General features: G+C 41.5%; 2 protein-coding genes across 2 annotated transcripts; both read right to left on the bottom strand.

Annotated features, from left to right (window-relative positions):
- Positions 1–1,772: 1,772 nt before the first annotated feature.
- LOC105018410 lies at positions 1,773–4,950 on the bottom strand. Its single transcript, XM_010883804.3, has 4 exons — positions 4,588–4,950; positions 4,340–4,433; positions 3,953–4,040; positions 1,773–3,712 (listed from the first exon to the last, which is right to left on the bottom strand). Exons 1-4 carry the CDS (start codon positions 4,637–4,639, stop codon positions 2,780–2,782), a joined length of 1,167 nt encoding a protein of 388 aa, XP_010882106.1. The 5' UTR covers positions 4,640–4,950; the 3' UTR covers positions 1,773–2,779.
- A 2,369-nt stretch (positions 4,951–7,319) lies between these two features.
- Positions 7,320–21,828, bottom strand: LOC105018411 (guanine nucleotide-binding protein G(i) subunit alpha-1). The gene is made up of 9 exons (XM_010883805.3): positions 21,384–21,828; positions 15,501–15,543; positions 15,189–15,330; positions 14,812–14,969; positions 14,265–14,393; positions 11,495–11,624; positions 9,106–9,259; positions 8,626–8,817; positions 7,320–8,402 (listed from the first exon to the last, which is right to left on the bottom strand). Exons 1-8 carry the CDS (start codon positions 21,499–21,501, stop codon positions 8,627–8,629), a joined length of 1,065 nt encoding a protein of 354 aa, XP_010882107.1. The 5' UTR covers positions 21,502–21,828; the 3' UTR covers positions 7,320–8,402; position 8,626.
- Between the last annotated feature and the right edge of the window lie 874 nt (positions 21,829–22,702).

The following is a 22,702-nucleotide window of genomic DNA, read 5'->3' on the forward strand; positions in this document are numbered from 1 at the left end:
TTGAAGAAGACACTTTGGTGGCAGTATGCTGCCTTTCAGCTTGTTTACCAACTGTTAGCAGAATAAAACAGACTGCTTATACAGTATCTCACAAAAGTGAGTACACCCCTCACAATTTCGTAAATATTTGAGTATATCTTTTCATGTGACAACACTGAAGAAATGACACTGCAACAGGTTAAAGTACTGAGTGTACAGCTTGTATAACAATGTAAATTTGCTGTCCCCTCAAAATAACTCAACACACCGCCATTAATGTGTAAACTGCTGGCAACAAAAGTGAGTACACCCCTAAGTGAAAATGTCCAAATAGGGCCCAATTAGCCATTTCCCCTCCCTGGTATCATGTGACTCGTTAGTGTTACAAGATCTCAGGTGTGAATGGGGAGCAGATGTGTTAAATTTGGTGTCATCGCTCTAACACTCCCTCATTCTGGTCACTGGAAGTTCAACATGGCACCACATGGCGAAGAACTCTCTGCAGGATCAGAAAAAAATAATTGTTGATCTACATAAAGATGGGCTAGGCTATAAGAAGACTGCCAAGACCCTGAGACTATGCAGCAGCACGGTGGCCAAGACCATACAGCGGGTTAACAGGACAGGTTCCACTCAGAACAGGCCTCGCCATGGTCGACCAAACAAGTTGAGTGCACATGCTCAGCATCATATCCAGCGGTTGTCTTTGGGAAATGGATGTATGAGTGATGCCAGCATTACTGCAGAGTTTGAAGGGGTGGGGGGTCAACCTGTCAGTGCTCAGGCCATACGCCGCACACTGCATCAAATTGGTCTGCATGGCTGTCATCCCAAAAGGAATGACAGCCATGACCACAAGAAAGCCTGCAAACAGTTTGCTGGAGACAAGCCGACAAAGGACATGGATCACTGGAACCATGTCCTGCGGTCTGATGAGATCAAGATAAACTTATTTGGTTCAGATGGTGTCAAGTGTGTGTGGCAGCAACCCGGTGAGGAGTACAAAGACAAGTGTCTTGCCTAGAGTCAAGCATGGTGGTGGGAGTGTCATGGTCTGGGGCTGCATGAGTGCTGTCGGCCCTGGGGAGCTACAGTTCATTGAGGGAACCATGAATGCCAACATGCCCTGTGACATACTGAAGTAGAGCATGATCCAATCCCTTCGGAGACTGGGCCGCAGGGCAGTATTCCAACATGATAACGACCCTAAACACACCTACAAGACGACCACTGCCTTGCTAAAGAAGCTGAGGGTAAAAGCGATGGACTGGCCAAGCATGTCTCCAGACCTAAACCCTATTGAGCATCTGTGGGGCATCCTCAAACGGAAGGTGGAGGAGCGAAAGATCTCAAACATCCACCAGCTCCGTGATGTCGTCATGGAGGTGTGGAAGAGGACTCCAGTGGCAACCTGTGAAGCTCTGGTGAACTCCATGCCCAAGAGGGTTAAGGCAGTGCTGGAAATTGATGGTGGCCACACAAAATATTGACACTTTTAGCCCAATTTCGACATTTTCACTTAGGGGTGTACTCACTTTTGTGCCAGCGGTTTAGACATTAATGGCTGCGTGTTGTGTTATTTTGAGGGGACAGCAAATTTGCTTATACAAGCTGTTATACAAGCTGTACACTCATTACTTTACATTGTAGCAATGTGTCATTTCTTCAACGTTGTCAAATGAAAAGATATCCTCAAATATTTACAAAAATGTGAGGGGTGTACTCACTTTTGTGAGACACTGTATATGTATACACACACACACACACACAACGAAAAGCTGAAAGAAACAAACCAACATCGGAGCGGCTTTTATTTCCAGCAGCGAACCCCAAACAAAAACACACTCAATGCTTATTACAAGGCTCATTACAGCCAGCACCAGCGAATGACTTGGCACTCCCAGGGCCTCACGTATCCACCGTGTCTATGGTTCTTACTACATTCTGGCATGTTCTGAGCTTCCAGGGTTTGCTTGCATGACTCATTACTAGGATTTCTGAAACGGTCACATGCAACCGAATGTGTTAGTCTTTGGCAGTGCCTTTTTCAAACAGAATTTGCCCAACACTGGATGCATGTCCAGCAAAACAGTGTTGTTCCTTATTTTAATCAGTAGGCCAATTTCCACCGCTTAAAGGCTCAGATGGGAATGTGATGACATTGTGTAACCATTGCACAGCAGTTCCTTCCTAAACTGTCAAATATTGTAAAATGGCTACCTGTATATATTCTTTCAAGCATAATAGGCTGTTAAATGAACAAAGGTGAAAGGGAGTCTAATTTTTGTTATGTAGTAGGAATAAAACCTTTGTCAGAAAATGAAAGACTTCCTGTAATATCATTATGGTTTAGGCCAAAACATAGATAGTTACAGTTATGTGGTCTCGTTATCAACAGCGGGTTTTAATGTTTATCAGTCTACTATTATTATAATTTCCAGCATCATCTCAGTTTCCTCCTAACTAACACTTGATTACAATACAGTTAATCAACCATAAGATGTTGTGTGTATGCATGAACTAAGATTTGCACGGACATACACCCTTTTCTTCCAAAAAGAAAGTATAAATATCAACTTGGCGCATGCAAGATTTAGTCTTTTTACATGTGCACACTCCTTGATAAATGAGGCCCCTGGAACCTGCAATGGACATCTGAGACCCATCATTAGCTAACCTTATGAACTTTTTAAAGAAATGCTTAGGTGCGTGGTGACATAAACATGTTTGTATGTTTTGCGAGCACTGTATACCCTAAAGTACATCCTTTACCTAGAAACCTTTTAGTTATGAATCATTTTCACAGTTTATCAACAAGTCTTTCAAATATGGAAAGAAGTCTTTCTTTCTTCTCTATAGTGGATGAGTCCAGTTCCACATCAGTAGAGCCATTGTTCCGGGAAATCTTGCTTTTCATTAGGGCTTCCTTCTCTTTCTGCAGCTCCGCCCTCTCTCTCTCGATTGACGCCCTATCCCTGTCCAGTATGGCTCGCTCCCGTTCCATCGCCGCTCTCTCCCTGTCCATGGCTGCTCTGTCCTTGTCCAGGGACGCTCTGCCTCGCTCAACAGCCGTCCTCTCTCTGTTCACCACATCCCTCTCTCTGTCCAGTATCAACCTCTCCCTGTCGAAGTCTGCCTGCTCCCTCTCTAACACCTCCCGCTCCTTCTCCAACTCTGCTATCTGTCGCTCTAGTTCAGCGGTCTCCCTCTCAATGTTTCTGCCGGGGTTTCTCACCAACATGGCTCTTCCATCTTCAGCTATGGCCTCCACGTCCTCAGCCATGGCCCTCCCATACCCTCCCACTGGCATCTTGTCAGGTGCAGCCCTATCATTCTGAGACGCGCCTCGGCCCTCTTCTCGCAGGGCCCTCTCACACTCCACCGCGGCCCTCCGGATCTCCTCTGTGGCTGCGTCTGTGTACGCCACCTGTCCATCGGATACTGTGCTCGCAGCCCCAACACTCTCCCCTAGCTGTGCCTTGGCCCAGAATTCAAAGATGTTTGTACCTTCACCCCCTTCTGGCCTCATACATAGTCTCTTGTTGGCTATTGGACTGGTCGTGGGAGAGGATGCAAAGGAAACATCTCCAACATCCCCAAAATCAAACAGTGATGGATTTAGGATACGGGCAGACCCAGCCAGACGGCCTTCAATGGCATCGTCCATCAGGTGGAACCAACGCCAGGACATCGGATTGACTTTCTCCATGCCAAGGGGCGGGTACTTAAAATCCTACACAGAAAGGGAGACAAAGAGTGCAATCAGAATGTTCTATATTCATCCAGGGTTTGCAGGATTTCGTTTCAGGCCTTATTATGTTATGACACACAATAACATTCATCAATGATCCCTTGAGTAGACCCAGGTTAGCGCTGGACTGGAACAAAAACCAGGAATCAGTGTAAAAGACAGTAAATTCAATATCAAGATAAACAGTGAGCCATGGCTCACACATGCAAGCATAATAATTACCTTATATTTCTTTTTAAGGTTCTCCCACTTTTTTTTCAATTGCCCAGTTGTAAGCTTTCCTTCGAGACCCAACTCCACTAACATTGCTCTGCAGAATAAAAGTGAGTCAAGAGTTATCCTCTTAATAACACATCCCCAGCTCATACAAATATATATATATATATATATATATAATCTTTTTTGTTAGGAAAAGCACATTACATTGATTCAGTGAGTCAACGCTGATTCACGAAAAGAACTGACATGTTGTTCAAAATATTTTAAAATAAATAACCGTCAACAAAAGGCATAGCCTACGAGACAGGTCATTTAATTGTTAAGGGATTACCAAAATCAACAAACAGAACACACACCACACTACAGCATCATTTTATCACTCTCACTCACCTCCAGGCAGGCATGGCAGAATTTCTCTTCCCAGTGAAGATGGCGTCATTCGTCGCACGCAATTTTATCAACCGGGATATGTCATTTTCCGACACTTATTAGGGAAAAATAGAACAATGTTCAATCAGCACACAAATAACTTTGATAATAACTTTAAGGGTCGCTAACTCAGCCACGTCGCAAATTAAAATGGTTAACATAAACAAAAATAAGAATATATAGAAACGACATTCGTAGTTAAAACTTACTTTTATAGTTATATTCTGAACCAAAAGGTCTTTTATCCATCGCGTCCATCATTAACAAATACGAGGGTACTAAAATCAAGGGTACTCGAAACAAAGCCCGTATCTCGTAGTGCACTAGCTAAGAGCAAATATGGCGGCGTCCCTCGATCCCTCGTCGCACCCGCCTAGTCCTCCTTCGTGAAGTGGCCTATTTGCAATATAATTTACTTAAAAGCCAAATAGTAAACGGGATTTCTTACAATGAATGATTTAGTGATATCTGATTACAAGCCGATGCATAGGCCCAATCAAATAAAAATATAGGATATATTTGACTCCGAAACTAGCTTGCCTACTTCATAAGTGTGGAGGAGGGTTTTTCACAAGGGCAGTAGCTAGGGAAGAAAGCTGCGTCTAGAAATATGCGAATCCGATTGGTTGTGCGCGTTACTTCCTTTTAGCATGCTCAGTAGGGTTCGTCCCAAAGGGTAGTACACTAAAAACAACTAGGCTACTAACAACTACGAGGCCTGCCATCTTTGGTAATGCCGTCATATTATATTTTCCAACTAGCTTTAACGTCATTTTGTAAATGCGAAATATTTACATAATACACCAACATTTGAACAATCTATAATAACATTCCGGTATTGCACATGATTAACACGGGAAAGTAATCAATGCGCAATAAAAATGTACAATTCAAATATGTACATTGTTTTCATATACAAACACTAGAATTTAATCCTGGATACACTGAATTCTTGAAACAAATGTGTGAATCTGTCAAATTGGTAAACTGAAATTAATAGGATTCTAAGGGTGACCTCTCACCTAAGCAGTGGTTGAAGTAAATTAGGTTTCTGGCACCGTTTGTATTTCTGTGTATTAACTCTGCAATACATGTTAATAAGTGGTGAAAAACTCAAACTGTCCATAGAACCTTTGAGGTACCTGGTTCCGGTAAGCTCTTGCCAGAGTAAAGCACCATTTATACAAGTTGACATGATCTTCAACAAAGACAGAACCATTCCATAATCTAAGTCAACTATAGATTCATGACTTGAACGAAATTATACGACTAGGATGATGGTTCCACATGTAGGATTAGTAACGCCAATGATGGAAACACCAATGAGACATTTTAGGTAAATGTGGACTTTTTTTAAATGGAGGCCACAATTGCTCAAGATTGAAGGCCCTTCCATATATTTTTAATCAGTGACTTTCAAAGCAGTAACATAATTGACATAAAACTGAGACATTTTAACTAGTACCAAAATCTGTATTTGGATAGCCCTTTTCTATTGATACACACAAGATGTTAAATACTTTGTAGCGTGGCATTGACAGTTTCATATTTGTCTTCATAATTTTTAAAGAAATTATGCATAAATTTAGTCCTTACTGAAGAAAAACAGTCTTCATATAAACACTTGGCAAATGTTAAAGTGGAGATTTTAGAACTCCACTGTACTGTTGAATAGTCACAAAAAAGCAATTTTATAGATCCAAATTAAAAAGCATGTGCTTAAAAAAAATCTAAGATTATATGCCAAAAGTTACATAGTGCTATGTATTATTATTGTGTTTGTTATCTATACATTTTTAAGTAGTTACAAAGTCATTTTAATGTTTGGAATAATATTACTGAATTTTCTTCATACAGGAAATCCAAATGGCATTCAGACTTTTGACCCAGGCTGACTTACAGCACGTGCTTCCCAAAGGCTTTGGACCTTTAAAATGTTCCTCAAGGTATCTTGTTTAGTGTAATAAGTCAGATATTTTATTTAAAAAAAAAACCACAATAATGGGTGTATTTGTTTGGATTTGCTAAGCTTGCAATTGTTTGTCTATGCACACAAACTGGTACACAATGACCGTTGAGAGCAGCAGTATTGAATGTATGCCACATTTCTGAGGCCCCAATTAAAGGTTAATGTTGTACTAAGCAGGACAATCAGTGTGTTTGAAGGAAACAGCACAGAATGGCTGGTCCTGATCACATAATGAGTAATTATTTGGAATGTAATATGTAGTTTATCTGCACTGTCCAACTGATATCATTTTTTATGTAATGGACATTGTTTTCTGACCGTGCAAATAGGAGGGAGGCCGTGTCACATTCATCAGTACATCCTGATGCAAAGAGGTGGGCAGTTGAAGATAGTGTCACTGGTGGTTGGTATCATCTAGGTAGCATGATGATAGGTCATTCAGGCAGCATACTAGTGTAGCCTGGTTAAGAACATAATGCATGATCACTACACAACCGGACCCATACTGCAATATTAAATGTACTGAAATATGGTGAATACTAATAAGGCTCCAGAAAAATAAAGATGGAACTTGGTTCATCAGCCTAGCGGTTGCCAGTATACTACAGACTAGTATAAGACAGTAATAATTGTATACAGTTCGTACAGATGACCTGTAGGTGGAGCTGTGAGACAACTTCAACTACAGCTACAAGCTGTACACATGGGCAGGATCAACACACCAAAACCGAAAAAGATTTGTGAGTACACTCCATGAATACTACTTACATGCCTAAACATTTCCATTTTATCGAAACAATCTGTCCATTACCATGTCAAAGGGAAATCAAGATAAGGCAAGGCTAAAGTTGGACATATTTTGTTGTGTGTAAAACTGTGTTCATTGTGTAAAACTGTGTGCGCGTTGGCATATACTGGTGTCAGACGAACCAATATTTTATCATCCAAAATGTACTCAAGAAACAGAGGTAATCATTGTGAAGGAATTGGATGCCATGGCTTCACCACAGCAACTCTTTTATTAGCAAAATAATGGAAATTAGTCCACTACTATCCCCCCTGCAATGGAAATGGGGGTGGGGGGGAGGGTTTAGGGGGATATGTAACCTGAAACCATTATGAATCATATCTGCAACATCATAACAGTGCACTTCCACAAACCCACATCCCTTTGTCCATCCATGTACTTGATCTATGGTCCTGTCGTTAGGTACAAAGCTGTAGTTGTAATTCTCTTTCCAAAGTTTGTCTAAAAAAAATTATGATTTTGGAATGTTAACCTCTGCAACAGAATCCCGAATGACAACGCTGCATTAAATAAAAAGTCGCTGTCCAGAAAAACAGACTGCAAAAAAGTATGAAAAGAAGTCCCTTTGTTTTTCTATATCCACATGCATTCAGTCATACACACCAAGCTGCATATGCGTACATACATATGTACACACCGACTATAAAGGCACTCACACATTCATGCAAGCAGACACACACCTCTCACAGTATGTCCGTGTCAGAGTGAATTGGTCTATTGAGAGCAAGTTGGTCAAAAATTGGCCTATTCAATAACTTCCATAAAATCAAATTCAGAGTCATAGACAATACTTGAAACCAAGTACTGTGATATTTGGAGGGCCAGGGGTCAACTCTTACATGTGAATACATCTATTACATTTTTGTCTACAAAAACAAAAACACAGCAACTAAAGCATGCAAAGGCACAAGTACCTAACAAACAGAAATAAAAGAATAGTGTCCATTTCTTTCCTAAAAGAAGAAACATAGATGCAAAGGCCCCCCATTTTTATAAAAAAACCCCAAAACAAATAAAAATTGACCGGTTAAAACAAAAGATCATCTTAAAAACAGTGAAAAACTCCAGCCAGTGACAGTTCAGTTGTACAAATATTTTACACATTTTTCTACATGGCATTTTAAAACATTTTAGAGATCAACATAAGTTAAAAGGTTAAAAGAGACATTATCTAAGAAGTGTCCATGATCGACCCCCTCCGTCTAGTCACAGAAGTCCAAGAAAAGTCACTGAGCTGGTCATCACACCTGTACAGAAACAGTAAACTGTTTAGATAGCATATTTGATCTGCTTTGTGCCATTTCAGAATCTTAACTACACAACTGCCCTGGGCTAACAGGGTTGATTTAAAATAATCTATCCTCGCTCTAAAACTCCTTGTATACATTTTTCAAGTACTGTGCAGAATCACCTTTAACAAAAACTGTAGCAAACAGCTGATTGAACAACTGTGATGCATGGTCAGCCTACCCTAGAAGAGTCCACAATCCTTCAGGTTGTTCTTGATGATGACGTCGGTGACAGCATCGAAGACAAACTGCACGTTCTTGGTATCGGTGGCACACGTAAAGTGGGTGTAGATCTCCTTGGTGTCCTTTCTCTTGTTCAGGTCTTCAAACTGACACTGGATGTAGGCAGCCGCCTCCTCATACGTGTTGGAGCCTGGAAGAGTGGGGGCAAGGAAGAAGACAGAGAAGTTTAAGCGTTGACTGTGTCTGGGGGACCTTTACTATTTTGAGTTCCTATGACACCTTTCCAGGTGATGTGAGATCTAGTAATCTGAATAAAGTTAGTAAAGAATGTGAGATTTAAGATCAGTTATACATGGCATAACAGATAGTGACGTGTCTAAACAGTGTAACCCAGGTAACAGCGACGTGTCTAAACAGTGTAACCCAGGTAACAGCGACGTGTCTAACCAGTGTAACCCAGGTAACAGCAATGTCTTACCTGCGTACTCCGGGTAGCAGATAGTAAGCGGACTCTTCTTGATCTTTTCCTCAAACAGATCTTTCTTGTTGAGGAACAGAATGATAGATGTTTCTGTGAACCACTTGTTGTTGCAGATGGAGTCAAACAACTTCATGCTCTCATGCATCCGGTTCTGGGGGACAGAATGACAAGACGACAATACTTAATATACTTGACATGCTCAGTGATCACCCACACCCCTTGAACCTTCAACTCCCCATTACACTGGGGACTTCAAAGCACAGACAGGGACCAAGACAAACAATTCACTCAAAACCCGTCCATGCAACCTTTCCCAGGTAGGTCTAATAGAAACCTAATATAACATCTGTATAAGAATGACTAGAATAACATTGCATAGAATAACACACCCCTGCGTAGAATAACATAGAATAACACACCCCCGTCCTCCAGATTAGTTCTATTCAAACTCCTGCATATCCCTGAGGCTCCCCAGGAACAGGCCAGGCTACCCTACCCAAGGACCTCAGGTTGTCTGACCCAGTGCTGCTTATCTACACCTAAGGTCAGGTAGGTAGGGGGAGGACCAGAGGGCATCATTTAGTACATTTCTGAATAATTAGTGGATAATGCAAAGGATTTTATTTGTAAATGTTAAAAACTAATAAACCATACTGCATATGGCCACAAGCTTTGGGAGACAGGCGGCAAATGTCCGTCTCTTCAGGGACCCATAGTTTTTTGTGATTTAGTAACCGAACCAGGAAAAAAAGTCTGGATATTATACTATATTAAATATGGGCTATGATCTGAACAGAAAGATGTCTAAATCAAAGATGTCAGTTGAAAAACAAAAACACTAAGACTCTTAAGAGGAAAAAGCACTGTCAAACTGCAACAAGCTTGTACTTGTTGAAAAGAATAACATTAAAATACGCACAGGTTTCCAATATAGAGACATAAAAAGAGACGATTGATTAATTGGGTCTCACGGGGTTGAGCTTGCTTTACATAGGTTGGCACTGCACAAGGGGTGGGACGATATGAGAATTTCATGCCACGATTTTCCTGGCCAAAACTATCCCGAGTTACAATTTTAAATGATAATGCACATAGAGGGTGAGCTCATAACTGCTGATCAGAGATTCTTCCATTACATATTGTTCTTGTGCATTTAAAAATACATTACAATAAAATAATATAAAAGGTTTTTCATAATTAACTAATACTCAAAAAATATGTAAAGCGCTAGATGTATATGATTGCCAGTTTCATTGATGATACATTGCAGAGGATGTTTAGTGGCATTTAGAATTGCCATTTGTACTGCACTGCCTTCATTGCACATCTGTAACATACATTATACTTAATACAAGTACATTTTCTGCCCTCTTCTATTCACACTTCATGTTAGATGCTAACAGCATTTTGTTGTACTGTACTTGTTCAATGACAAAGTTGAATCGAATCAAAAAAACAATTGAGATATGCGCTCCACCAGTTAAATAAAACAAGTAGTCAGAAACACTTCAAGAAACTTCGGAAACTTCAGCGACTGGCAGAACTTTTTCAAGTCACTCAAGAGGATTATCCCGATTTACAATTATCCCGATTATGGAATTTCTCCACAATTTCATAATTGTGAGAATTTTCCATCGCGATTAGTACAAAAATAATCTATCGTCCCATCCCTACACTGCACATTATCTTGTAGTCAATGTGCTCATGCCTACTATCATTGCAGAGATGAAAGCATTTGCTGTGCGCTAAAGCCCCCACAGAGACCCGTGTTCAAGCCCCCACAGAGACCCGTGTTCAAGCCCCCACAGAGACCCGTGTTCAAGCCCCCACAGAGACCCGTGTTCAAGCCCCCACAGAGACCCGTGTTCAAGCCCCCACAGAGACCCGTGTTCAAGCCCCCACAGAGACCCGTGTTCAAGCCCCCACAGAGACCCGTGTTCAAGCCCCCACAGAGACCCGTGTTCAAGCCCCCACAGAGACCCGTGTTTAAGAGCAAAAACATTGATGAGGCTATTTTACAAGTGAAAAGTAAGCTTGACTGGGGAAGTCTGCTCTTATTTTACCCAGGTGAACATAAAAACCAGGCAACAGCCTTGTTTCATAAAAGACTTGCATGGTATCAAACATCTTAATGCATCAGCATCCTAGATCTGAAAAAAGCATTTAACATCAACTCTGAATCCAAGTCGATTCGGGTACACCCATTTCAGAAAAACGAGAGATGACAACTGACAGGAGATGACAGAAATATAAGCAAAGGGAATGAGGTGTTGATGATAGTGAGCAATGGATGAGAATAAGCAAGGGATTAGGCTAACAACGAACGCAGGAGAGCAATAACTATGAGCAAAAGCAAGAATGAGAGGGGGATACAGGTGAGTCTCACCATCTCTTCATCCTCAGCCAGCACCAGGTCGTAGTCACTCAGCGCTACACAGAATATGATGGCTGTGACTCCCTCAAAGCAGTGAATCCATTTCTTCCTCTCAGATCTCTGACCACCTACATCAAACATCCTTGGGAGAAAACATACAGACTGAGTATGTGTGAACAGACACAATAACACTAAGTATTTGCATCCACCAGTGAGATTGCTTTAGTTCAGGTTGTACAGACCTTCCTGGGCATGCTTTGGCCTTTTCCTTTCTGAATTCATTTAGAATGCATGAAAACAAAACTGTCTGAAATCATACTACTGCAAACTGCATTCAACTGAGAAACAAATATGGCAATGAGCTGAGATGCAATCTGCCAACCCAAACCAAAAGAGCGGGTAGAAGCCAATCAAGCAATGAAAAACAAATATTTAAGCCATCAGAAATGCAACAGTAGCTGGCTCTTTGCGTTTCAATATGAAATCAGTATCCGCCGTCACGTCTTCCATTGAGGAAGCAGAGGATGAGGGCTCAGAGGTGGACTTGTCCACCACCCGGGCTGAAGTCACAGAGGTAGTCAAGAAACTCCTCGGTGGCAAGGCACCGGGGGTGGATGAGATCCGCCCTGAGTACCTCAAGCCTCTGGATGTTGTGGGGCTGTCTTGGTTGACACGCCTGTGCCACATTGTGTGGCGGTCGGGGACAGTGCCTCTGGGATGGCAGACCGGGGTGGTGGTCCCTCTTTTTAAGAAGGGGGACCGGAGGGTGTGTTCCAACTATAGGGGGATCACACTTCTCAGCCTCCCCGGGAAAGTCTATGCCAGGGTTCTGGAGAAGAGAATAAGGCCGATAGTAGAACCTCGGATTCAGGAGGAACAGTGTGGTTTTCGTCCGGGCCGTGGAACACTGGACCAGCTCTATACCCTCTACGGGGTGCTGGAGGGTTCATGGGAGTTTGCCCAACCAATCCACATGTGTTTTGTGGATTTGGAGAAGGCATTCGACTGTGTCCCTCGCGGCATCCTGTGGAGAGTGCTTCGGGAATATGGGGTCCTGGGACCTTTGCTAAGGGCTGTCAGGTCCCTGTACGACCGAAGCAGGAGCTTGGTCCGCATTGCCGGCAGTAAGTCAGACTTGTTCCCAGTGCATGTTGGACTCCGGCAGGGCTGCCCTTTGTCGCCGGTTCTGTTCGTAATTTTTATGGACAGAATTTCTAGGCGCAGCCAGGGGCCGGAGGGTGTCAGGTTTGGGGACCACACGATTTCGTCTCTGCTCTTTGCGGATGATGTTGTCGTGTTGGCCCCTTCAAGCCAGGACCTTCAGCATGCACTGGGACGGTTTGCAGCCGAGTGTGAAGCGGAGGGGATGAGAATCAGTACCTCCAAATCCGAGGCCATGGTCCTCAGTCGGAAAAGGGTGGCTTGCCCACTTCAGGTTGGTGGAGAGTGCCTGCCTCAAGTGGAGGAGTTTAAGTATCTAGGGGTCTTGTTCACGAGTGAGGGAAGGATGGAACGGGAGATTGACAGACGGATCGGTGCAGCTTCTGCAGTAATGCGGTCGATGTATCGGTCTGTCGTGGTGAAGACCTGAGCCACAAGGCGAAGCTCTCGATTTACCGGTCAATCTACGTTCCTACTCTCACCTATGGTCATGAGCTTTGGGTCATGACCGAAAGGACAAGATCCCGGATAAAGGTGGCCGAAATGAGCTTTCTCCGCAGGGTGGCTGGGCGATCCCTTAGAGAGGGCGAGAAGCTCGGTCACCCGGGAGGAGCTCAGAGTAGAGCCGCTGCTCCGCCACGTCGAGAGGGGTCAGCTGAGGTGGCTTGGGCATCTGTTTCGGATGCCTCCGGAATGCCTTCCTGGGAAGGTGTTCCGGTCCCGTCCCACCGGGAGGAGACCCCGGGGAAGACCTAGGATACGCTGGAGGGACTATGTCTCCCGGCTGGCCTGGGAACGCCTCTGAGTCCCACCGGAAGAGCTGGAGGAAGTGTCTTGGGAGAGGGAAGTCCGGGCATCTCTGCTTAGACTGCTGCCCCCGCGACCCGGCCCCGGATAAGCGGAAGAAAATGATGATGACGTTGTTGACCCATCCACAAGTGCTGCAACTCGGAAACATGCTCTCATAATGACAATGCATGCCCGGGCTTTTAGGTTGGGACCAGCTTAGAAGTGTGCAGAGTACATAGACAAAAATAAGTATTGGATATGGAGATTATTAAATATGATTATGACAAGTATTTTAATTTTTATTATCTGTGTAACCCAGGTATCTCCAACTTCATTCTCCCAGAGACAAACACACCAATCCTGTCTGCTCACGCATGTAAGAGCATTCCCCTCTGTCTTCAATTAAGTTGTGCAAAAAATTCCTAGGCTAGCTAAAATTCTAGTTATATTTCCTCTATAGGTTGTTTTGGCCAACCACTGGTTGCAGTGTTGTAGTTAGTAGCCTATGTGGCCATTGAGAGTCTACTGCTGACGTCTTTGTGTTTATGTCGCTAAGCCCATGTTTCCAGTTTAGCTTTCTGGATCATTTATTTGCTTTGGGCAATACGTGAAGAAACCGCAATTAATTCTGAGAAAAGCACTAAGTGACACGGAGTAAAGTGCACTTGAGTTATAGGCCTTACAGGCAACACACCTCCGGCTTTTCTGATCAGGAGGAAATCCATGTACAAATATGGCGACAAACACCTAGTATCAGCTAGTAGTTAGAGAAGAGATTGTTTCAGACTATTGATGTGCCCTCAGCGTGGGTGCACTGAGGACTGTGTCTCACTTGAAGTGGAGGTCTTTGAAGGTGAAGTGCGTCTCCACGATGCCAGTGGTCTTCACCCTGGTCCTCAGCACATCCTGCTGGGTGGGCACGTACGCTTGGTGGGATATCCTGTCCAGGTCATTCAGATAACTGAGGGAGACATTCTCATGAGAATATGCATTTCATTTGCATTTTCTGAACAACATCGCATATTTATATTTAGATACCTGGCCGTATGAGAAAAGAAAGTAACTAAATTAGGCCAATCCTGTTTCATTAATTTCCTTACTACAGATGAACATCCACTGTAAATATAGCCAGGTTCTGGCCGGACTGTCCAATTGTATTGCAACATAGGTGCCACCAGGTATATTCACAATAACAATTATTAGTTAGTTATAACTGGCCTTGAAATAATCATTTTAAAAATTAGATCAGTTGAGCCGTGCACCTGGAAGAGAATAAGTAGTGTATTTCAGCTCATAGCCGTCTGATGAATGTTGCAATTGTGTGAAGGATGTTAGTGTGCTTCGGTGAAGGACAGCGTGTGTGTGTGTGTGTTTCTCACTAGGCAGCGGAGTCGTTGAGCTGATACTCTCGTGAGCGGCTAAAGCAGGCCTGGACCCCCCCATCCTTCCAGAGGCGCTGGATAACTCCAGCCAGCTCGCCGGTCATAAAGCCCTCCTCTGCCGATCCCGCCAGCACAAACAGCTGACGAGCATCATCCTTGTGTGTGTGTGTGGGGGGGGTAGAAAACAAGCAACTGTTAGGATGAGGAAAGTTCGGGTTTATTCTGACATTTACTAATTTGCTTTAAACCAGATGTGCCTTGACCCTCTGGCAAGCTTAGGGGAAGTTTGTTATTTCCAACCCTCCTGGACCGGGCAGATGAGCTCACGCTCAACAGATCCTAGTCTTTACTATAAGGAGTCTGACTTCACTCACCGCTCTAGCTGCATCTGAGAAGTCAATCTTGAGGCGTCCCATGGCTCTGATGATGGCAATGATGGACTGAATGGTGTTGCTGTACACCACTGCCTTGTACTGCTTGCACTCCTCCTCTGAATAGCCTGCCTCATGGATGATCCTTTGAAGGAATAAACCAGACAGAATCCAAATAAGCAGCAAATACAACAACTATGCCTACCGCCTGGGATTAAAAGCATGTTATGGAAAAACATTAAATAAATGGACTTAATTACTGTATAAATCATTTGAGCAAAAGTAAAAGCTGCCGTTCAACAACAAGAAACGTACTTCATCTGTTTGACAATTGTACTCTTCCCAGACTCGCCCGCACCTGAGAGAAAGGGACAAAAACGAGAGACATTACTACTAATATTACTAATTAGTAAGAGAGCAACATTACAAATTCAACACATTAATAATTAGGGAGTGGTAGACAATACATATTCAACGCATTAATTTATTCATGACTGTTGCTGCTGAACTAGAGCCTAATTTGAGATCCACCCATGTGGGCCCAACGGCAAAACCACACTAGTGGTTTAACACCAAAGCATACCAATATAGAAACATCAATATGGGTTTTGGTGGAACAACGAAAACATGAAAATGAACAGCTACAAATGTCAGGGAAGTAATAGCAGAGATTCACTTTTTTACTGAAAAAAGTAGGAAAGCCTGTGCTAACCACAACTTGAAACAATATAGTAATACTGCAATATAGTTAAAGTATGTTGGGGATCTGGTGACATTGTCATCTAAAATGAAATGTCTACATACTACACACCACAGCAGCACAAACGAGACTATTAATAGCACAAACAGACAAGACTATTTTCGTTGAATATGGAGCATGTTTGGGGGCTGAGTGACCTCAGAATGACCTTTAAAATATCCTTTAATATCAAAGAAATTAAAATTAATGGCAGGACAAACTAAGATTTTACCGGCACAAACCAGCACAAATTGGAATCTGCTATGATGTGTTGAGCTGTGAATTGGAACACGGGGGGGGGGGGGCGGACGGACGGACCTAAACTAAATTCAGTTCAGTTGCAAAACATCTTACGACAGACTGAGTCTGAGGAACACTGATTTTTGAAGCACAATCAGTGTTGGTTGAAGGAATAAATCAAACATTAGGTGAGGGCCAGCAACACTTCCATCTGACAGCTCTAACACAGGAAACATATGGCTTTGTAGACCAATTACATAGGGCAGAGACCGGAAACCAGTTGCCATGTTGGTAATAGAGCAGTGTTTTTGTTTGGTTTTATAAGTTAAAAATATGGCTTCTCCTTTATTCTACAAAAATGTATTTAAACTTTCATTTCTTTATTCTCACGGCTGCAGCAGTTTCAGGATGTGTGTAACTATTATTCAATTGAGATTTGAGTAATTCAAGTATTTTCTGCAATTATTTTTACGTGCACCAACATCATGCACCTACATAGCTGGCTGGAAATGGAGGCATGTCTTTGGCAAAATGTTCTATTGTGTACCAACGTTTCCCTTTTCATGTCATTGATTTGGTCTTGTGGATGTGTACGTGTATAAATGTGAGATCCAGGTCAGTGTGTCCATGGGAGGACAAGACGTTCTCACATCAAACGGGGTGTTCAGCTGTTTGTAGTCCACAACATTTAAAACAAAAAATGCCATGATAACTACTTTCACTGCAAACAGTCAAAACGGTGGTCGATACGGAATCCTGATCGGACGCGTTTTATTCATACCGATGCATTCTCCCATTTATCAGCCCAAAGAAATGACACCGCCCTTTATTGAAATGCATGCTGTCTTAAAGGATGGCTGGCAGTGGAATCAACAGACAACCCTCCAGTGACAAATAGGGTTTAAATCAGGGGTTTTCAAACTGGGGACATTTAAGTTGAATCTGGTTAGTATGTCAGCGCCAACCACAAAAGTGGACTGCTGGAAGTACACAAGGACCAGAATGATGAGCCAAAGGTACAGAGTATGTCAGAATACATTTTATGAACCCCATTTATTTGGGCACATTGGCACAGTGTTTTACTGCATGAGAATTCCTTTTACAGAATTCACAAATGTTCCATAAGAAGCAGTAATTTACTCTACAATGGTAACTGTTGGTATGAAAAAATTATTGATAATTATGTACAAACCTGTTTCCAAAAAGTTGGGATACTGTGTAAAAATGACAAAGAATGCAATGATATGCAAATCATTTAAACCCTATATTCAATAGAAAATAGTACAAAGACAACATATTAAATGTTGATAGTGAGAAATGTTATTGTTTCTTGAAAAAAATAGACAATGGTTTGCTGAGCCCATGCAGTGATGGCCACTACAGAATTGTGTCTGTTTTTAATGCAGTGCCGTCAGAGGACCCAAAGACAATGGCCATCTAATACTGGGTTTTGGCCTCGTATATAGGGATTCCTTAAAAGATTATCTGTCTTTTAATGGTATTATGTACCATGGATAAGATCCCCAAACTCTTTGCAATTTTACATTGAGAAACATTCTTAAATTGTTGCACTATTTGCCTGCGTGATCTTTCACAGAGTGGTGAACCTCTCCCCATCTTTACTTCTGAAAGACTCATCCTCTTCAGGATGCTCTTTTTATACCCAATCATGTTATTGACCTTTTGCCAATGTTTTTTTTTTTGCATTACACAGTTTTGTTTTGCATTACACAACTTTTCCAAGTCTTTTGTTGCCCCTTTCCCAGCTTTTTTGAATAATGTTGCTGGTATCAAATTCAAAGTTGGCATATATTTTTCAAGAAAAAGTTTCTCAGTTTCAACATCTGATGTGTTGTTGTCTTTGTACTATCTTCTATGGAATAGAGTTTAAATTGTTTTTCTTTTCTGTTTTTCTTTATATTCTACACAGCATCCCAACCTTTCTTTGAAACAGGGTTGGACTATTTTCAAGAAGGGTTTACAAGATGTGTACATATTTTGACACCATGTAAATAACTAAATAATCAGAAAACGAGTGCAATGCTCTTATACCTCCTTGCTGGATTTAAAATGGAAACAGTATATTTTAAAGAATAAATATTTTAAAAGATCAATGAAAAATGAGCAATTTAAACCTAGGCCTGTATTTAAAAAAAAAAATCTACCAGACTAAATTTTTGGATGCGTATGGCCTGCTACATTTAAATGAGGCTGACAATTCGGTCTACGGATATGGTGGTAGAATAACTCGCAGAAAGTTACTTTATCTCAGTAGCACCTTTCTATGCTCCTGGTGACTGTGTCTCGCAATGGAATGTCCAATCTAATTCATTAACCGAAAAAAAAAACCATCAATAATATTTATTGGCACCATATCTTCCTCTATTATCTGGCAAATCTCTTGTTATCCTCTGCCCGTTGTTGAACACAGTTATTTCTAGCGAACATCAACGTCAATGGTCGTTTGAGAGGAGGACAATGTTCGTTCGTCAATTAATTCATCATTAGCCGTTGTGCTACTTTAACACACAGTACTTGCAGTGAACATGATAATTTTTTCAATGAAAATGATCACAAGCCACGCTTATTTTTGCCTGCTTAATCTTTCATTGGCTTATACCACTGTAGATTATTCAGACAGTTCCCCGCCCAACTCGTTACATTGCATTCTCAATCAATACTCAACTGAAATTGCCTATGTCGATCAAATTCTTATAGACAATTAATCGATCTTCGAATAATCGTTAACATCCCTACTAGGAACGTCACAGCCAGCAACCACTGTAGCTGCAATTGCTAGGCTCTTCGTGTGGATTTGCTGTGGTCTTTATATTGCTGTGCCGTATTGCCCATCTTAACAGTGCGAGGCGAATAGGTAGCCCTGTGATTGTTACTGTAAGCTCACCTTGTCTGGGTATTTTACATTTTAGTGGTTTAATGGCAAAAAGTCTCAGATTTTAAAATTAATTAAAAGTAAGAAAAAATCAGAAATGTCGTTTCATGCATCGAAACCACTGACTTAAAATTGTATTGGAACTATTCCCAAAAGAGCAGACCACTAACTCAAGAAGAGTGAGGTAAAGTTTACAGGTATGTTAATAGGTTATACTCCCAACCCTGTCGCTCCACAGCAAATGTACAAAAAAAGTTACGTCAGAGATCCGATTAAATTAGGGAAGCATAATCAATTGTGTAATTTTTGTCTTTTCAGCTTCTCAGCAGGATAAACCAGTGCTTTTCAAACCTTTCCTGAAGATCCCAAGATCAATAACAACTTTGTTGTAGGCCTGAACTAGCTTAACTAAAACAAGCAGGAAAGCTTTTCATAATTAGTTGACAGGTTGATTCCTGTGTACTTACGCAGAAATACATAATTCATTGAAGGGTTGAGGATTCACAGGAGAATTTAGAGAATCACTGGCCTACACCAATCCTAGTCACCCATATCCTTTGCATGACAACTGCAATTTTAGTGCTAATGAACCGTAAATTGAAGCAAACACTGCACCCACATTTCAGATAAAACATTTGTATACCCTTTCTGCCATCTGAACCAGGGCATAAAATGAACAGCTGCCACCCGCCAAATAAGAGTGGATTTTGGCATTAGCAGGTAGAATGTTTATTTTCCCAGCCAAGCTGGCGGGTGGTTACAAAATATTTGACTATATGCAATGGCTTTAGATATAGCAAGGCTAAAAATGCAATATGGAAAAATTAGGTCTAGTCGATTTTCATCTTTTTAGGTCATGGCCCCCCCACTCACAGAATGTTTTTACCTTACATTTAACCTTATGTTAGAAGCCCCAGGTACCAACAAGGCACTTCAAAAGTCTGATAAATTCTTTATGGATAATTGTGATTGCTGAAAAGTCACTGCTTGTGTACAGAGTTTGAGTAGAATGGCAAATTGAGTAGATCGTGTGGGCTTTAGGCTCAGCTGGCCCAGAATAATAAAGTCACATAGCGAGTGATGCTTGGATGTACGTTATTAGACTATGACAGTTAATGGGTCTAATAAATGCTACATTTTACAGATTGTTCCACCAGACCTTACACAAATTGTGTCTGGGAATGAGATACTGTACTTAGAAAAATACACACTATCCCATAAAAACAAAAACTAGTTTCACAACGATGTCTGTATGCATTTAGATTATAAAAACAAAAATAACTTATATCCAGTGAGAAAAACACTGAAGTCCAATAGCATGGTTGAGCACATTAATCTCTTAATTGTAATGGTATTTATGTTGAAAAAGGCAGTTCTAGTGTTAATAACCACCATTCAATCCCTGTACCTCTCTGACTTAATAAGAGCCTCATTGAAGCGAAATGCCTGATATTGAATATTGTCTGCAGATCTCAGCCCACACGCTGCAGATTATCTCTACGGCAATAATAATGAATGCGGCTAATTTTATACTACAACTTTGGACAAGCGTCAAACAAAAATTTCAAACCGTGATCAGGCCAAAGGGTGTAGTTTAGCCAGTACAGGCAAATAAGTCTAGCTATAATTGCTAATATTGCTCAACCCACTCAAAACACTAAGCAACCTAGCTAGTAACTACAGGTTACACATTGTTTCGTTATCTACTGTAACCATTACACTCGTTACATTTCGAATATCTGAAATGTTGTAGTAACTACCTAGCTAAGTTAGCAGTATGTGGTCTCAAACAGCTCTGCTTTGAACGCACAGCAAGTCGGGATAACGGGACAATTTGCTCATCTACCTAGGGAATTGCTTGCTGGTGAAGGCTAACATCAGCCAATCTAATGAAATTGGGCTAGCTAGTTATCTAACCGTACGCGTGTTAGTAACCTTAACTATTTGTATTAAGTAGATATGGTCAGGCGTTTGGTAATCGAATAACCAGAACAGTTGCTGTACTCCGTAGCTAGCGAAATAATTTTAGCAAAGTTCCGGTACAGTGTAGTTAGTTAACGTCTGTTACATAGCCACATTACTGAGCAAACATGTCGTTGATCAGGCTAACGTGTTAGCAAGCTAACGTTTCATAGCAATTCATTTAAAATGTCTCAATTTGTCCTGAAAAGTTTCCAATATTGACACAATGATATACACCAACAACTTTATTACTATTAACGCTAACGTGTTTGCTAGGTAGCTAGAGATCTGAGCGTGGATTAGGCTAGCCAGCTAACTTTTTATTCCAGCACTCACTCGTTCGACACTATCTTGTTGGACTCACCCAGCAGAAGCAGCTTGACCTCCCGTGCAGCCTTTTCCCCGTCGTCCCGTAAATTCCTGTCGATCATTTTACTCCGGATCTGTGCCGCCTTATCATCGCTGCTTAGAGTACACCCCATCTTCAACCGGATTCCCAAAAATGTGTAAAAGTTACAAAGATAAAATGTACACAATACACCATGCACAAGCTAAAAGGAGGGAGTCTCCCTCCGAGATCAAACACGCCCTTGCTTGCCTCGTACCCAAGCAAACTGTTTCTTAGCAGTTCTTCTAAATTGGTTTTCCTTCAAAGATATTTTGATTTAGGTTATCTGCTTATTTAAAAGTACTTCGCTAGATGCAATCTTCCCTATTTATGATTCTCAATTTTGAAAAGAGCAACGGTTTGGAAGTGCTTCCATTCAGCGTTTTCGATCTGTTTAGTTAAATGTGTTGTTTCCTGTTCTGCGCATACCAGATGTCAGCGCAATAAGCGCATGCGTGATAGCCCGCAACCCTTCTAAATTCCCAAATCAAACTACTTGTGATAACCGCTTTCTTTAAGTGATACCTATGAATTGTTGAGCTCGTGCACTCATATACTTGATTGAAAATGAATCATTTTTTGTGACGTTATAGAAAGCATATTAGTGCTAAAGGCTGCATTGCGTTAGGGTACCAAGACCTGAATCTGGAAAGACGTGACTACTGTATAACTATACTGTGCATATCTAGATGAAGGTTTATTTCCCTTTTTAAATAATCCTCAATAGTAATTGTGCTACATCAATGTTAAATCCTGACAGTGCTACAAAATTAGTAATATAGTTTAAGCATGTGATTATGTGATGCAATGTCAAATGCATGAGAGTTACCTGGGTCAATGGAGAAGATCAAGATAAGCAAACTGACATAATCTTAAATAGACTATGTAGAGTTAATGGAGACTAAGAGAGATTAGGCACTGAGTTAATTACTAATGCATTGCTTTGCTGTGGGGACTAAGTAGCTTGGACACCACATAAGTGGATTTTCTAAATGCAATAATGTCTGGGACTTTGACTCTGTAAATGGTCCTGCCTCCACAAGCTGGAATGGTGAGTGAACTTATTTCCATCCTTACAATTCCAATTTTAAGATCTAGTAATATATGGGAAAAATGCTTTTTGTAGTCATTTGAAGTAGTTTATTGCACTTGTATCTTGAGTGAATTAAAGTAGTGAGGTTCCCATGTGACTAAACGTCAGGCATGGTGCGTGCAATGCCAGGGTTAAGGGTTTCATTTCCACATATGTCAATTGTGAAAAAAGAACAGAAATATGGAAACATATGCGCTCAATA

Source organism: Esox lucius, chromosome 19 (assembly GCF_011004845.1).
Source record: "Esox lucius isolate fEsoLuc1 chromosome 19, fEsoLuc1.pri, whole genome shotgun sequence".
In the NCBI taxonomy this organism is placed as follows: domain Eukaryota; kingdom Metazoa; phylum Chordata; class Actinopteri; order Esociformes; family Esocidae; genus Esox; species Esox lucius.

Coding starts and splice junctions, on each gene's coding strand:
- LOC105018411 (XM_010883805.3), bottom strand. CDS start 21,501: ATGGGGTGTACTCTAAGCAGCGATGATAAGGCGGCACAGATCCGGAGT. Junction 14,970..15,188: donor TCTCAGATGCAGCTAGAGCG/GTGAGTGAAGTC, acceptor CACACACACAAG/GATGATGCTCGTCAGCTGTT. Junction 11,625..14,264: donor TTCAAAGACCTCCACTTCAA/GTGAGACACAGT, acceptor TTTTCTCCCAAG/GATGTTTGATGTAGGTGGTC.
- LOC105018410 (XM_010883804.3), bottom strand. CDS start 4,639: ATGATGGACGCGATGGATAAAAGACCTTTTGGTTCAGAATATAACTAT. Junction 4,041..4,339: donor TCTGCCATGCCTGCCTGGAG/GTGAGTGAGAGT, acceptor TTTATTCTGCAG/AGCAATGTTAGTGGAGTTGG. Junction 3,713..3,952: donor ACCTTAAAAAGAAATATAAG/GTAATTATTATG, acceptor CTTTCTGTGTAG/GATTTTAAGTACCCGCCCCT.